Genomic DNA, 17,432 nt, shown 5'->3' with positions numbered 1-17,432 from the left:
TTGTAGTTTAGAAAAAATAAAATAAAATAAAGTAAAATAAAGTAAAGTAAAATAAAGTAAAATAAAGTAAAAAAATAAAATAAAATAAAATAAATAATAAAATAAAATAAAATAAAATAAAATAAAATAAAATAAAATAAAATAAAATAAAATAAAATAAAATAAAATAAAATAAAATAAAATAAAATAAAATAAAATAAAATAAAATAAAAAAATAAAATAAAATAAAATAAAATAAAATAAAATAAAATAAAATAAAATAAAATAAAATAAAATAAAATAAAATAAAATAAAATAAAATAAAATAAAATAAAATAAAATATGAGGTGCATTGGAAATAGAAGCATGCTTTTGGCAGTCACATACCAAATGATGTACTCTGTTTAAAAGAATATTAACGGAAGTTATATTTCAAAGAATTTCAAAAATACAGAGCATTAAATTTCAAAAAGTTTGCAATAGGTGACATCTTCCCAAGGGGTTCACTTCCTCTATTGTGTAAGTTAAAGAAAGCTGCATACAGAAATCTCCATGTTAGGGAAAGCTGCAAACTTTTACAAAAAATATGTTTTTGAAAAAATGCTTTTAAAAGCCTTTATCATTGTTGTTATTAAATACAAAGTATTTGTATTTCTATGTTATTCATTGTGTAAACAGCTATCCCATAAATCCTGCAAAACCCAATAACGTTTTTGCTCAGCAAGCTAGCTTTTCACAAGCAAGCTTCCCCAATAAACTGACCATTTATTGCACTCGACTGCATAAGAGTTATTCTTCTTCCACCCACCCCCATGAAACCAATGAAACAAAATTGTCTATGAAACAATTCTCAGCATCAGTGTGACAAGGCAGCACTACGTTGAGGGAAAATGAAAAAAGAATGGAAAATTGTGGTTTCCTGTTCTCACATGTCATTTTTCCCCTCTTTCATGTCAATTCAAGTGACTGGGCAAAATGAACTCTTCACTATGAATATTTGAATGATGAAGAAAAAGCAGAACAGATTCTTTCAAAAGGCACTCTAAGGTGAAACTAGATTTCAAGCTAGTGAACCAAACTGAAAAAGGAAACTAGAATCTCCATGAAATGTTAAATAAGCAGTGTGCTTAGTCCTGTTTCCTGTTGTCCATTCAGAGGAAGTGTGCAAGAAGAAGGACTTTCTTTACCATCTCTCTTGAAAAGAGCCAATTGGTCTATAACTGATTGATAGTTTATTCACAAATTCTATGCAGTCAGAAATGCAGAGTAAACTACAGTATTAGGTTTTGAATTTTGAAGAACAATTAAGAGTCAGACTAAGTCAATTATACTTAGATATTATGGATACTAGTAGCTCATTAATCGTGACCAAGATCAAACTCTAGGCATATCTCTATTTTGGTTCAGAGTTTGTATCTGGTTCATGTTGTACAAAGTTTAATTGTGAAATAAGAAAATTAGCTCTTAAATAGAAAATCAAACTATCACTGACTGCTAATTGAATGAACTGAATTAGTGTTGTACATGAATCTGAAAGGCTAACTATATGTGCAAATCAGAAAAAGATATTAAAAACAGACATGGAAAGGGCTAAGCCAAGGGTAGGCAAAGTTGGTTCTTCTATGACTTGTGGAATTCAACTCCCAGACTTCCTGAGCTAGCATGATTGACTTAGGAATTCTGGGAGTTGAAGTCCACAAATCATAGAAGAGCCAACTTTGCCTACCCCCTGGCTGAGCAATGCTATCCCAACTCCTCTTTATTCAGTTTCCTAGGTCAAATGTCCCCAACCCCCAGTCCAAAGACCAGCATCGGTCTGCAGCATGCCAGCATCTGGGCCATGCAAACAAGCAAAGCCTCATTCATGAGATGCAGACAGCATACAAAACCATACCCCCATTGGTACTCAGAAAAAGCTTTATCTACAGAACTGTTCCTTGGTGTCCAAAAGGTTGGGGGGGGGCTGTTCTAGGTGGTTACAAGGGATGAAAGGAAAGTTCTCATAGGTTCCAGGTCAAGCCAGTCATCTGAGTCCTCCCCACATCTTCCTCATTGCAGTGTTAGATCTCAGAGTGGCTACAGTCAAGGGAGGAAACTTTTAGGATGTCTAAATTGCTGTCAGGGAAGAAAGGCAGTTTTGATGTTTATGGGTTTATGGCTATGAGCTATCAATCCAACCAGCAACAAAATGACAGCAAAGATCTAAATTAATAATAATAATAATAATAATAATAATAATAATAATAATAATAATAATTTATTAGATTTGTATGCCAATTAGGTATAGAAATTAAGGCATCAGGATAGAAATCTGGAGAGTCTGAAGAGTCCCACCTTGAGCACAAAGCCAACTGGATGGCCATGAGCCAGCTTCTGTCACTGTATCCTTACAGGAAGACAATGGAAACTTACTTCCAAAATCTTGCCAATACAGATGTATGGGACTACAGTTGCCATAATTTATACTTAGTACTTATTCTCAGTACTAAGTGTAAATTATGGCAACTGTAGTCCCATACATCTGTATTGGCAAGATTTTGGAAGTAAGTTTCCATTGTCTTCCTGTATGCATTTAATATTACAGATGCCAGGAAACCAGCAATCCAGAAGATATGTGGCTGATTCTGGTAGGTCCTGGAGATACCTTAAAATTATACTGATCTGAAGCCACAATGGAGCATGGGACCCTATATTTCAGAGGATTCTGGATTTTTTTACAAGGACATTCCTCCAGAAAGTTATGCTCCAGAACAAAGAAAAAAATGTATTCAACCCCCTCTTGCCCTAAGAATGTATTGTTCTGTGGTTGATTAGTGTGCTTCATCAAAATGTGTCCATCTCTATGTCTCTAAGTATGCAAGCTTGTGTATGATTGTGTATCCTTTCCTTTTTCTTTCCTTTCTTCTCCTTTCCTTTCTTTGCATTTCCTTCCCTTCCCTTTCTCCTTCCCTTTTTCCTTTCCTTTCCTTTTTTTCCTTTCCCTTTCCTTCTGTCCCCCATCCCCTCACTCCCTCTCTCCCTTCCTCCTTTTTTCCCTATAGACAACAAGGGTAGAGGATCTTGATTTCCCTTACCGTAACTGGGCATAGTCTCGACAAAGTTCTACATTAGGTCGACGTGTACGCTCATCCAGGCGAGTCTGGGCAACTTTCAAAGGAGGTCCTTTTTCTCGAATAGCCTTCCGAATTGCTTCTATTATCATCTCTGTATCAAAGATTTCTTGAAGAGTCTACAATTTGGAACAATAGGGGAAGGGTTAGAAAATCATTGATATCTGTCCTTAATAAGGACCTTATTGGTTCCCCAACCCCAACTGCATCTCAGTTCTGTAAAACAACATAAATCCAGCTATTGACTACTGCATTACATCAATTCATCCTTATCTTTTTTTTGTCACCAGGTTAAAGCTAAAAAAACCCAAGGAAATGATTGAATACATAGAATCCCTAATTCTTTCTGGCAAAATTAGATAGTCAGGCTTTTAGCTATGCATCTGTGGGTCCAGGAATAATTTCAAGGAGAATCTAATATTTCATAGGGGCTACCCCAACAAAAAGCTTTCATCGTGGTTCTTCTACAGTGAATGGGGAGAGAGTAGCCATTACAAGTAGGGGAAAGATATATTCCATTATGCTGCTCTCTGAAGTTACTACTGTTAGACTAGATCCAAGTTTGAACAACCATAATTTTGATGAGAGATTTTTGTATTTATAAAAGGGGCCTGGAGAATGAGGGAAAAAAGAACCCTTGTCCTTTGCCTCTCAGAAATCACAAAAGAGAGGGGATTAACAGTGTGTTAAACATGCAAAAATGCCCTCACAATTGCAAAGAACAGTTGCACTAGGGAAACATGTGGCCTGTGGAAATTGTTGACAATCCAGTAAGTCTCCAGGGAGATTCTAGTTTACTCTCTATCATCTTGTGAGAAAGAGGGAAGATTCTTTAGGGCATAGGCTAACTCAAATCTCTAGTGACTTCCTACCCCCCACCCCCACTATGCCCTAATAAATGTGGGAAAAAGAATGCCATTCCAGATTGTTCACTCAGAAATCGACAATCAGCCCCATTAGCTGTAGCACCCCCTCTTTGCAAACCACCTCTGCAGGGAGCTGCCAGTGGTGATTGAAGTGTTAACTTATCATTGTAAACTTTAATGAAATTATATTTTAGAAAGGGAAGGCTGTTTAGGAAAGGCACGGTGCACCTCTGAAATTCTGAAACGTGAAAATTACTGAGAATGTGGCAAGTAATGATCAGGTAGTTCTTGATGTGTGAGCTCAATTGAGTCCCAAATTTCTATTGCTAAGCAAGGCAGATATTAAGTGAGTCGTGCTTCATTTTTGCCACAGTTGTTAAGTGAATCACTCCATTTGTTAAGTGAATCATATGGTCATTAAAAGCATTTGGCTCCCTCCCAACTGATTTTGGGAAATCGATCTCACCTGATGAGGTTGAAGATTCATTCTCTGAGCTTGTGGGTTGGTTTCTTTATGCTTTGTTACCAGGCTAGGTAATATCTTCAGTAAAGTTTAAGGGATCCCCTAAAGTCCACTGAAGATGTTGCCTAGCCTGGTAACAAAACATTCAGAAACCAACCCACGGGCTTGGATAATGAACCTTCACCCTCATCCTATACCCAAGCTACAGATATTCTCCACTATTGCAGTTCTCACCTTAGCCAGATAGGTCTGAATCTTATTTTTGGCATCAGCAGTTTCAGAGATGCGGTTGGTAAAGGCAACATTAGCTCGGTTGAATTGGTTCCACATCTCATTGGCAGTCACCACAAGCAAAGTTTCAATATCATCCCTGAGCTTGGCAGAGGCAGACCGCTCACTCTGGGAGCGCAGAACGTTATCATCAGTAAATTTGGCCCAGGATTCTGGCACTGAAATCCTGGGAAAGTAGAAGAGACAAACAAGAGGATTGTAAATAGTATATGTGGCTCTTCCTTGAAACTAATTCTGGGTATAAAGGTGTAGCAGTTATGTTTGCAACGTTTGGGCTGTTTAACAATTCCATCTGTGGTGTTAGGACATCCCATTTTTAAACTATGTTCCTCCCAAGTGAGAAAGAAGGGGGAGGGGATGGAAGGAGAGGAGGAGGAGGAGAGATGTGATTGCAACAAATGTAAGTGTAACTGCAATCAGAAATGCTGGTGTTGTATTTAAGCCTGCCAAAATCTAGCCTCTTCCACAAACATTAATTTGTTCACCACTATATTGCTTGGAAGGGGGAGTATAATTTAGTAATCATCATTTTACACACTGTTTAGTATTCTGGATATTCTTAAATGAGCATGAAGAAGCATTTTATAGTGGATTTGTTCCATTTTATTGATTCAACATTCTGACTGGAGGGGATTTTGCAAGCACAATCTGATATTACAAATGGAATAGGTGGAGGGTTCTTTTGGTTCTGGTGTCTTTTTTTTTTGTATTTCCAGTATTTTGTAATTTAACTCCCACTAATTCAGCCAGCATTTTCACAGACTGTTTTAGTAGAAATCGTAAGAAAGGCACCAGCTTGTCTACCATTATAGCTTGTAAAAAGCCTTTGCAACAATCAGAGCAAAGGCAATAGCCTTTGTTACAGAGGCTGAAATTAGTCTTTGTTGAACCTAGTCCAGCTAGGTTGATTTAATATATTTCAGAGAAATCCACTTTTTTAGAAAGAGAAGTTGAAGTTCCATTTTTCCCTTTTTATTTATTTATATTTATTTATTCATTTGTCCAATACACAAATACATAGGAAGAAAAATAGACATGTAGTAATATATATAAGGGTAAAGTGAATTTAGAGGAGAGGATATATGAAAGAAAGAAAATATACATGATAAGTGAAAGAAAGGAAAGACAATTGGACAGGGGATGAAAGGCACACCAGTGCATTTATGTACGCCCCTTTCTTATGCACAGAGAAGAGCTACTCAATACAGGATAAAGCAGGAAGACATCATCCCCAGGTTGTCTTGGATTGATCAGTAGGTATTTTTCCTGATGGAGAGCAGGCACAGATGAAGGGCATGGAACAAGATGTTTTGTGCTGCTGCTGAGCAAAGAAAGCACAAGACTCTAGAATCTCTCTAGCTTTTCCAATAGGACCAGGCACACATTAGTCAAATGGGTAGGGCAATTGGCAGTGCTAAAGGAGAAGCCGGGTGATCAAATGGACCTAATGAGCTAGCCTGTCAGATGAGATCAAGTTTGAAAGTTAAAGTTCTCCAACCACATTGTGCTCCTAATGCACTTCCTACTGAATAGAGCCTCAAGTGAGTAACTAATGTCACCTCAGACACACTATTTGGCTCTGGAGAGACAAAGTAATACCATCAGATAAGAGGCATTAAATATGAAATCATCAAAGGATGAGCAATCACATGCAAATGAATTCTACATTTCTGAATAAATGATGTTTATGCTCCTTTGTATCCCTGAGGTTTGTCTAATCGGGGCTTTGTATTGTAAACGTAGATAGACAAGAGGCCCATCTATAAAAACACATTTCAACCTTATCCTCAGCTAAAACAGAACTGAATTCTATACATCTATTGAAGGAAATGTCAGTCAGGTTTCTGTAATAAACAAAAAGGGATGCACGCCATTGAACTGAAGGCTGTGTACAATGGTGTTTCCTCCTCATTTTGACAACAAACTTGTGAAATAGCTAAAAGAGACTGAATAACTCAAAGTCATCCATTGAGTGGCAAGTCTGAATTTCTGTGATTCATACCCAACATTTAACCATTGTCACTGGTTCCTTTAAAAATGAAAGTGGTAGTCTCCTTCAACACTTACGTAGCATCAAATCGCTCCACACCTCGAAAATAGCCGATGCCATCAGATGTGTTTCTGAGATGGTGACATTTGTCATCAATTCGGTGAGCTGATTGCTTGTCACTCAAATCTTTCTCCATCTCATGCTGTGCTGACCTATCAGCTCTGTAGGGAAATGAGAGTCAGAGAGTAAACTAGGATTATAACTTTTGCAAAGAAAATCATGACCCTCCTTAAACTCCTTTATCTCATAAGAGTGGCAAACTGAAGGGTTAAAACAAAACCATAATGTACACATGCACATGCACACACAGGCCTATGCACATCCACATGTACATAGTCTTGTTGTTAGTTGCAAAATCATTTCTGATCTATTGCGACCCCATGGACAACATTCCTCCAGGCCTTCCTGTTCTTTACAATCCTCTGGAGTCCATTTAAACTAAAAATCATTATATTCCAAAGGCTAGAAGTAAACAAAACCAAAGGACAGTGCTCATCCAAAACATGTGAGGACAACTGAGAACTTAATGGAAAGACCAACAGGGTCAAGGCTATCTGGATCACCAGGCGGTTGTTCCAGTGGTGGGTTGCTGCTGGTTTAACCAGTGGTGAAAATTTGTCCCCTCTTACCAAACTGGCAGTGATGGCAGGCTGTCCATGCCCCCGAACTGGTCCTCCAGTCATTGCTTCTGGAGAGCAACAGGCAAAGAACCCTGTGCGCATGCGCAAAGACGTCTATGCATGTGCAGAGGGTCATTTCCCTGACAAAATGTGCACTTCCATCACGATGTGAAGTGGTAGGGAAGGTAAGTGGAACCATCCCTGGCATGAATCCCAGTGACCGATAAGGTCCCACAGAGTTGGCCTTCTCCGGGTCCCGTCGACTAAACAGTGTCGTTTGGTGGGCCCCAGGGAAGAGCCTTCTCTGTGGAGGCCCCGGCCCTCTGGAATCAACTGCCCCGGAGATTAGAACTGCCCCCACCCTCCCTGTCTTTCGTAAACTACTCAAGATCACTTATACCGCCAGGCATGGGGGAGTTGAGACACCTTTCCCCCAGGCATTTTTTAAAATATATATTGTTTTATATATATATATTGTTTTATGTTTGGTATGAACGTGTTGTTTGCTTTTTAAATATGATAGGGTTTTATATGCTTTTTTAATATTAGATTTGTTCTACTATAATATTGTTTTTATTATTGTTGTGAGCCGCCCCGAGTCTTCGGAGAGGGGCAGCATACAAATCTAAATAATAATAATAATAATAATAATAATAATAATAATAATAATAATAATAATAATAATAATTATTATTATTATTATTATTATTATTATTATTATTATTATTATTATTATTATTATTACAGAGAAGGCATGACTCCTAGGTCCCATGAGATGGCACTGCCTAGGAATCCTAATATAAAGGAGCAGGCCCATCCTGTGGATTTTGCCTACCCCTCCGTATAGTGTTTCATAGATGACAATGAACACCTTGCATTTCGCTGGGAAGCTGAAATTCAGTGCAGCTCACAGAAGAGAAAGTTACAGGAGTATATTGTCAAATGTTCCAAACCACCTATGCTGCTGCACTCTGGATCAGTTGCAGTGTCTGAATGTTCGTCAAAGACAGTTTGAGATATAGGACATTAAAGTAATCCAACTCAAAACTAGCTAAGGTATGAATGACTGTGAATAGGGGGTACTGCTGCCTGGACCTAACAAAACTGGACAATTTTTGCCAGTTTCCCTTTTCAGTGGATACATGATGCAGGTATATTCTACTCTAAGAACTAGTTTTTATAATGCTGGATTTCTCTTGCACGAATTGCATATTTGTACTATGAGCTATGTGTTGTTATTTAGAAGCAAGTGTGGTTGTTGGTTGAGTGCTTTACTAGGATCTGCTCTCAATTCTCATCCTCATCACATACCTAACTTTCCCATTTTAGGGGAGATCTCAGTGCATTCTACTCATATCTAAGTGAACATTAGCATAAATTTCTGGGCAGTCAAGAACCCAATTTTATCAAAGATTCATATCATTCAGAGCCTTTTGCTTATAATTCTCATAAAAGCAAATCAGGCCCTCTTCAAGCGTTTTCTGTTCTTTGCTAACTTGGTGTGATTAGGAAAGTTGAAGGTGAGCCTTGTTCACATTGTCTTCTCCATTTTCAGGGAGCAGGTTGGTTGTCTGGATTGAAGGCAACTAAAAATGAATCTCTGAAAAACTGACTATTCAGAAAAACAGGTTTAGATTGAATCCACATGGGGCTCTCAATACTGATCCAAAATTGAAAAGGAGAATTTTATTCAGATATTTCCAAATGGTGAAAATAATTTCCATGGAGAAGAAGAGCATTTATAAATAGCCATGAGCCCTCAGTCTGATTAAAGTTCAAAAGGGATTGCCTTTCTTTTATCTTGACTTTATGACATCAACAAGGACTGAAAACAGATCAGCACTTGCTAATCTGTTAGGCATTGCTATTGGTCTTTGAGATTTAAAGTGTCTTTCAAAGACCTCCAACACTTACCTCTGTGTCTTTTACCAATATTATATTTTTAGAATCCAGTTTTATGACTCCCAGACATTTCTGATCTTGCTAGAGAAGGATGCCATTTGCATATAGGAAATGATTCTTACCCCTGAACTGTGTTATAGATAAAATTGATCAAGTGGTCACATCAGAATTTATTTCTAAGATCTCTTAAAGAAAGTTGAGATTAAATGTTTTCTTACGCAAGCTGGGCCATTGCCTTTTCCAAATGTCTTCTCATTCTCTCCTGGCATGAATGGATTACATCAACCTCCTAGTCAAGTTAGAAAAACAAAAACTCTGTCATATATTTCAGGGATTAGTAAAAATGTTCATTTGTCCTCTTTGCCATTTGTTCAAAGTGGACGATACATCTCCGAGACAGACTTTTTTTTCCAGACTCAGGGTAACCATTCCTAGGGGCTTGTAAATGACATACTTTGGATGTTACTTGGCGGAATTAAAATTTTAACCTTGTTTTGAGACCTTCTGTGAAGCATTGTGAGAATAATCTTAAAAGACAGGATGAAGAGTTTAATCCTAGACAATAGCTGGATAAACAAAATCTGAATCCAATGGAGGGATGGAGATGGAGAAAGCATCTCAAAAGAGATCCTTCCTACTTCTCCAGAAAGGAAAAAAGGAGAGAGAGGAGAGAGTTTCAGATTTGCAAGATTATGTTTTTGTAGTCTAAACTACAAGTTTAGACTACAAGTTTAGAATTCTCATCTACTCATGGTTTTGATGTCCTGTCTGAGCTACTTTGAAGGGCTGAGAGCTGGTTTGGTTTCTATAAGAGGCCAAGCAGGGGTGCAATGAAAAAACGTCCCCTACAGGTTCTTGGTGGGATAACCTGGGAAAGATACTGCAAAATCCAAATTCCCTCCCTACTCCTGGGGGAAGGATATTGCAAAATCTCTGCTCTAGAGGTGTCTCAGGCAGTAGTTGATGACATTAACAAACAGGTATTATGTTTTGGATGTTTTTTTAAAAAAAACAATGGATAATGTAATGGGCTGATTCAGATGTTCTTGACTCTGCATTTTAACTTAACTTATTATTTATTCAAATTCCCTCTATTTTAGCCAATTTTATTGTATTTTAACCAGTCACAGTTTTATGACGACCGATGTCCTTTTTCTCGCTTTGATATGGTCGATTGACTAATCAAATAAAGTTGATATTGAAAGTTGATATTGACTCTTGTGATTTTTTTAAAAATGAATGATATTTGAAAGAACACTGGCAAAATTCTACACAGATTACAACTCTTAATGAGTGACAAGAAGTCAGCATTTCATGGAGAAGTTTGCAACTTAGAGTCTGGGCTCAGTATTATCAAACAAGACCAGAACCAACGGAAACTTAGAAATGGAAGTTCAAATTCTATCAGTCCAACTTTAATAATTTTCAAAAATGGAAAGGTCAAGAGTGTGAGGAGCATCAAGATTTATAGACATTAGCTGACAGTTCATATAATAAGGAACCTTTGATAGTGGGGGAATGAAGCTGCTGAAGAAGTAAACACTTGAGAGAGGGAAGCACAAATAAGGAAAGGCCAAGAGGCAGGATGTACAAAGGAAGACTGAGCCAAGAAGCAAATCCAAGATAGCGATGTGACAAGTGAAATGTTTCCTGGGACATTTCCTGACTTCTATAACATCCAGAAACTATTGAAAGACCAGAAGAAATAATTTATTAAATAGTGTAAAGAATAGTAAGTATTCCAAGCACAGTATTTCTATGAATTTTTATCAAGGATTTATATTTAAATCAATTGCTTTCCTCTACTAATTATATACTGTACTTAAAACATCAACATCTTTTTACCTGTATTATTATTATTATTATTATTGTTGTTGTTGTTGTTGTTGTTGTTGTTATTATTATTATTATTATTATTATTATTATTATTATTATCATTTCTATATATGTATAATTACGCTGATACAAATATCCGTGAACTTATAATGAGATATGCTGTAAAGGATACAGACATCTTACAATTGTACTCACAAATTGATAATACACTGATCTGCTTCTGTGTTTTTAATATGTATATAATTCAATAAAAACTTATTTTTTTAAAAAAAACATCAACATGTGGTATCACAAAGCATCTCTTGCATTGTTTTCCTTTAATAAGTTGTTATTATTTTCATATACAGTGATCCCCCGGGTATTGCGTTCCCGATCATTGCGAAACGGCTATATGGCGATTTTTGAACCCGGAAGTAAAAACACCATCTGCACATGTGCGCCCTTTTTCCTATGGGCACGCATGCGTAGATGGCGCCGGGCAGATCAGCTGCTGGGCGGCTTTCCTGGGTCTTCCCCCTCTTGCTGGCGGGAGGGCGAGCGGCGGGCATCAGCGAGGAGTTTCCCCACCGCCCACGCAAACTCCTCGCTGCCGCTCGCCCGCCCTTCGCCCACCCACGCTGTTCATTCTCGCCGCTTCCCAGCTGAGTCCTGAAGCGAATTGGCTTCAGGACTCAGCTGGGAAGCGGTGCGAGCAAGGGGCGCGAGCGAACGGCTTCTCCACCGCCTGCCTGCCCGCGCGCCCGCCACTCGCCCGCCCACGCCGTTCATTCTCGCCACTTCCCAGCTGAGTCCTGAAGCGAAGCGGCGGGCGCACGGGCAGGCAGGCGGCGGAGAAGCCGTTCACTCGCGCCCCTCGCTCGCGCCGCTTCCCAGCTGAGTCCCCTTCCCAGGAACCCCAATCTTCAGCTCCTCGCTAGCGCTGCGGAAGTAAAAACACCATCTGCGCATGCGCAGATGGTGTTTTTACTTCCGCAGCGCTACTTCGTGAAAAACCGATCATTGCGGGGGGTCCTGGAACGGAACCCTCACAATGATCGGGGGATCACTGTACAGTGATCCCTTGAGTATCGCGAGGGTTACGTTCCAAGACCTCTCGCGATAATCGATTTTTCGCGATATAATGGTGCGGAAGTAAAAACACCATCTGCGCATGCGCGCCCTTTTTTCAATGGCCGCGCATGCGCAGATGGTGGAGCCGGGGAGCGACTAATATTAGATAAGTGCAACTAATACTGTATTAGATAAACATCTATCTAAATAAATAAAATACAGTAAACTTCTCACTGCTTGTCTGTTCGCCCGCCGCTCATTCGTCCGTTCGCCCACCTGCCCGCTGCTCGCCGCTCGTCCTTTCGCCCGCCCACTGCTCATTCGTCCGTTCGCCCACCCGCCACTCGCCGCTCATCCTTTCGCCCGCCCGCCGCTCGTTCGTCGCTTGTCCGTTCGCCCGCCCGCCGCTCGTTCGTCCGTTCACCCACCCGCCCGGCCGCCGTTTGCCGCTCGCCTGTCCGCCGTTTGCCGCTCGCCTGTTCACCCGCCTGCCCGGCCGTTTGCCGCTCGCCTGTCCGCCGTTTGCCACTCGCCTGTTCACCCGCCCGCCCGCCCGCCATTTGCCGCTCGAGAGCAAGAGGGGGAGACATAGAGAAAGAGAGAGAAGGAAAGAAAGAGATGAGAGAGGGAGGAAGAGAGTGTGAGAGAGAAAGAAGCAAGAGAGAGAAAGAGAGAGAGAAAGAAAGATGAGAAAGGAAGGAAGACAGTGAGAGAGAGGAAGAAAGAGAGAGAGAGAAGAGTGGAAGGAAGAGAGAGAGAAATGATAGAAAAAAGGGGAGAAAAAAAGAGAAATGAGAAAATGATTGAAGCAGAGAATGACAGGAAAGAAAGAGAAAGAGACAGAGAAGTGACTCTTGGTGATGACGTATGACGTCATCGGGTGGGAAAAACCGTGGTATAGCAAAAAAACCATGGAGTATTTTTTAATTAATATTTTCTGAAAAATCGTGGTGTAGCGTTTCGCGAAGATCGAGATCGCGAAAATCGAGGGATCACTGTATATATTTACTTACTTACTTTCATAATTGCCCAAGCCCACACACTATATTTGAATCAATCCTAATTGTGAATTGATCTGAAGATAACTCCGAGTAGCTAAGAAAGGAATGATGGGAGTAATCTCATGTGCTGCAATACAGTTCACACAACTGCCGGACAGTACAGGACAGGTGAGATTTGTGTCCTAAAGCAGGAGTCTCCAACTTTGGTCACTTTAAGACTTGCGGATTTCAACTCCCAGAATTCCTCAAGTCTTAAAGTGGCCAAGATTGGAGACCCCTGGCCTAAAATATCTGAAGACAGGAAATTTGTGTAAAGTTACACTCCAAATGAATAAAATATAATTCAGGCTTAAACTCTGAAAAAGAAGCACACAATGATGCATTTGGATGATTCACTCTCTCTCTGCGTGATCTACCTCACAGGGTTGTTGTTATGGGGAAAATACGAGGTGGAAAGTAGGTTACTTATCTTGAATTATTTTAAAAAATAATAAGGCAGGTTACAAACAAACATTTTTCCCCCTTTTTTAGGTCTTAAATGAGCTTACTGTCATCAATTCTTTTTCCACCTCATCATGAACAAGATCAATGCCCATTCTCTTCTCTCGGTGAAGGAGGCATTCCTGGGCTACCTAACAAGGAGGGGGGGGGGAAACGTTATTGTGTATCTCGATGTTGAAATATTTTAAAATATATATATAGAAACATAGAAACATAGAAGTCTGACGGCAGAAAAAGACCTCATGGTCCATCTAGTCTGCCCTTATACTATTTTCTGTATTTTATCTTAGGATGGATATATGTTTATCCCAGGCATGTTTAAATTCAGTTACTGTGGATTTATCTACCACATCTGCTGGAAGTTTGTTCCAAGGATCTACTACTCTTTCAGTAAAATAATATTTTCTCATGTTGCTTTTGATCTTTCCCCCAACTAACTTCAGATTGTGTCCCCTTGTTCTTGTGTTCACTTTCCTATTAAAAACACTTCCCTCCTGGACCTTATTTAACCCTTTAATATATTTAAATGTTTCGATCATGTCCCCCCTTTTCCTTCTGTCCTATATATATTTTTAAAAAAATCTGTGTCAGGATTGTAAAGTATGTTGCATGTTGAAAAAGGTATTCTGCTGTGACACTTATATGTCCTTTCAGTGACAGGTAGGACCTTCCTATCTGTCTAATGCAGGGGTGTCAAACTTGATTTCATTGAGCGCCACATCGGGATTGTGTTTGACCTCAGGAAGCTGGAGTGGGTGTGGCCAGGATGGGATGGCCAGTGTGATGTCATTGCAACAGGGGCACCTGTGGTGGTCCAAGTGGTTTGCCAGCAAAAAAGGGCTCCTGGGCTCCATTTTTGGTTGCAACGACCTCCTGCAATTCTCTGCCAGTGAAAATGTGTAGCCCTCCCAAGCTCTGCAAGAGGCACTGCAGGCTGGTCCTTTGCTGTTTCCAGTAGGCTCTGTGGGCCAAATCTAAGCACCCTGTGGACCATATCCGGACCGGGATCCTTGAGTTTGACACCCCTGGTCGAATGTATTTTTTCCAAGTTCTTTCTTTTAAAACTTAAAATTTTTAATTGACCATTTCACATAAAATCATTAAAACTAAAAGTGAACATTGACTTAGGTTTGTTCAAACAAACAATAGGAGTGGGGGGGGGAATTGAAATATATTTTAATTTGTTCACTTATTTTTATATTTAATATTTAATGCATACATATATATACAGTACAGAAAAAATAGAGGGAGGGAGAGAGGAAGGGAGAGAGGAAGAAAGGAGGGGTCACTCCACACAAGGTTGATGATGGAACAACTTAGTAAACATGGAATGTATGATGTAGGGAGAAAATGAACGGGATAAAAATAAAAATAGAGAAGGGAGGAATAATGATCTGGAGATAATTACTTCTGCATTGCAGGTTTTGGTTTATATTCACCTGCTTATCAAATGCAGAGGAAAAATAGTTGCTTTAAAATGAGAAATAGCTTAACCTACCATTTGCTTAACCTAATAACTCTAGTTACTGTTTATGGAGTGGTATAACATTGTTCAGGGGTGAAATGCTCTCAGTTCGCTCATGCCTGTTGGTCATCGGAGTGCCAGTCGTGAAGACAGCACGAGAATTCACCCACCTGCCTGGACACCGCCATTTGGGTTCTTTTACTCTCTGCACATGTGCAAAGCATTCTGTACATGTGCAAAGGGTAAAATTTAGAAATTTTAAAATTTAAAGTTTCTACAAATTTGAAAATATAATTTAGATTATATTTTTAAGTTTAGATTTATCATTCATTGTATTTTTCTTTCTTTTTTAAAATTATTTATTATTTAAGCCTTTTTCTATTTACCCTGCTATTTACCCTGAATCTATGGAGAAGGGCGGCATAGAAATCTAATTAATAAAATAAAATAAATAAAAATAAAAATAAATAGTGGCATCCAGATGGGTGGGCAGAGCCTCATGCTGCCTTTGCGACTGGCTCTCCAACGTCTGACAGGCATGTGCAAAATAGGAGCATTTTACCCCTGACATCATTGCTTTCTAATGGCAAAATGCATGAAGATTTATCTGCATTCAGCAGTTTATTGATCTGCTAAAATAAAAGAAAAAATCATCAATATTGATTTCCCGCCCTCAAATTGAAGTAAAAAATGAGTAAAAACACCATTGATTTGATTCCTCCTGGATTGTTAGTATGAACAAAACTAAAAGAAAATTATTCCAGAGATACATAAAATATCTGGACGGTTGCCAAGTAATCTAAAATAATTTTACTGGAACTTAAGAGAGCATTTAAACAGCTGAACCACAGCAGGTAACGTCACTGAAATATCAAATGTGTTATCAATGGAATTGATCGGTTTACCTGAAGGGGCCCTTCAGTTTCCATCAATCCTCTTTCCAGACGCTTCTTCATATCTGTAAGAGCATTTGTCTCTCCAATCATTCCATCTATTTCGTGGTTGAGCTCTGATTTCCAAAATACAATATCATTGACTCGCTCTCCTATATTTTTGGTTGTTTCTGTTTGAGTTTTCCTTGTTTGTTGATCCCTATCCTGGATCATCCGGGTAGTATCGACTCTCATGTTCTCAGCGTTATGCCGTGATGATTCTGAATCCTTGTAGTTGGTCAGATTTGATCTGTACCAATCATCAGGAGAGTACCTATTAAAGAGTGCTGTTCTGTTGGACACAAAGGGGAGCATGTTGCTTGGGGTGACCCCCTGAGAACTCTTGGAAAATGGTGCTAAAGTCGGAGTGATAGCAGCAACTTTATAGTAGGTGCTAGGTCTCCAAGGAAGGCTCAGGCTGTGGGTTAAAGAATAATGAGGGAATCGATTCTTATAACTTGATGCCATGGTGCTGATAGCTGGCAGAAAATTTGATGGTGTTGGTCTTGGATGGGCATATGTGGCCGTCAAGGTAGAGCCTACGAGCTCCATTTTGACAACAATCTATCCAGTGACGTATCCTGCACCAATAAAAGAAAGCATAGAAATGCATGCAAGAAAGTCCCACTTAAACAATAAATATAATAAACTCAAAACCTAGTTAGCAAAGGCAACTCACCACATGCAATTGATCCTTGAATATCATGAAAAGTTTAAGCAATGATTTGCTCCTTAAAAGTATTATTGTTAAGCTTAAATTTTTGTTGCAGACAAATCTAAATATCAATCATTAAGATATATAGCATTTTATATAATAAATAAGAAATGCTGTACTTCAGATCTCTCACATTCTTACAATATTGGCCCACTAATAAAGTAGCAGATACGATAGTAGTAGACTGATACAACAACAACAAAACCCACCTCCAAACTAACTTTCTCTATAGGAATATCCCATACATTATGATTCTCTTTTATTATTATTATTATTATTATTATTATTATTATTATTATTATTATTAATTGGATTTGTATGCTGCCCCTCTCCGTGGATTTGGGGCGGCTCACAACAAACATAGAATACATAGTAAAACAATTTGATCCAATTAATTATGATTAAAAGACTTAAAAAGATCCTAGAAACTTAAAAACATTCAATTTATCATTCACTCAATAAGTCACTCTAAACACGCTCGTTGGTCAGGGGGAGAGATCTAATGGCTCCAGGCCTGGCGGCAAAGATGAGTTTTCAAACATTTTTCGAAAGCCAGGAGGGTGGGGGCAGTGCGAATCTCTGGGGGTAGCTGGTTCCAGAGGCTTGGGGCCCCTACAGAGAAGGCTCTTCCCCTAGGCCCCGCCAGCCGGC

The 17,432-nt window shown here is 39.1% G+C and overlaps 1 protein-coding gene across 3 annotated transcripts in view; it reads right to left on the bottom strand.

Moving 5' to 3' along the window:
* TEKT3 (tektin 3) overlaps positions 1–17,432 on the bottom strand; it is a 38,421-nt gene that overhangs the window by 474 nt on the left and 20,515 nt on the right. For all 3 annotated transcript variants that reach the window (XM_070735929.1, XM_070735927.1, XM_070735928.1), the window contains exons 2-7: positions 16,040–16,647; positions 13,717–13,800; positions 9,500–9,570; positions 6,777–6,920; positions 4,653–4,875; positions 3,054–3,208 (exon numbers count right to left, since the gene is read on the bottom strand). In XM_070735929.1, the coding sequence (XP_070592030.1) occupies positions 3,054–3,208; positions 4,653–4,875; positions 6,777–6,920; positions 9,500–9,570; positions 13,717–13,800; positions 16,040–16,618 (1,256 nt within the window). In that variant the 5' untranslated portion in view covers positions 16,619–16,647. The remainder of the gene's footprint in view (positions 1–3,053; positions 3,209–4,652; positions 4,876–6,776; positions 6,921–9,499; positions 9,571–13,716; positions 13,801–16,039; positions 16,648–17,432) is intronic.

This window comes from Erythrolamprus reginae, chromosome 2, assembly GCF_031021105.1.
Source record: "Erythrolamprus reginae isolate rEryReg1 chromosome 2, rEryReg1.hap1, whole genome shotgun sequence".
Taxonomy (NCBI): domain Eukaryota; kingdom Metazoa; phylum Chordata; class Lepidosauria; order Squamata; family Dipsadidae; genus Erythrolamprus; species Erythrolamprus reginae.
This window is presented reverse-complemented; position numbering and strand designations above follow the sequence as displayed.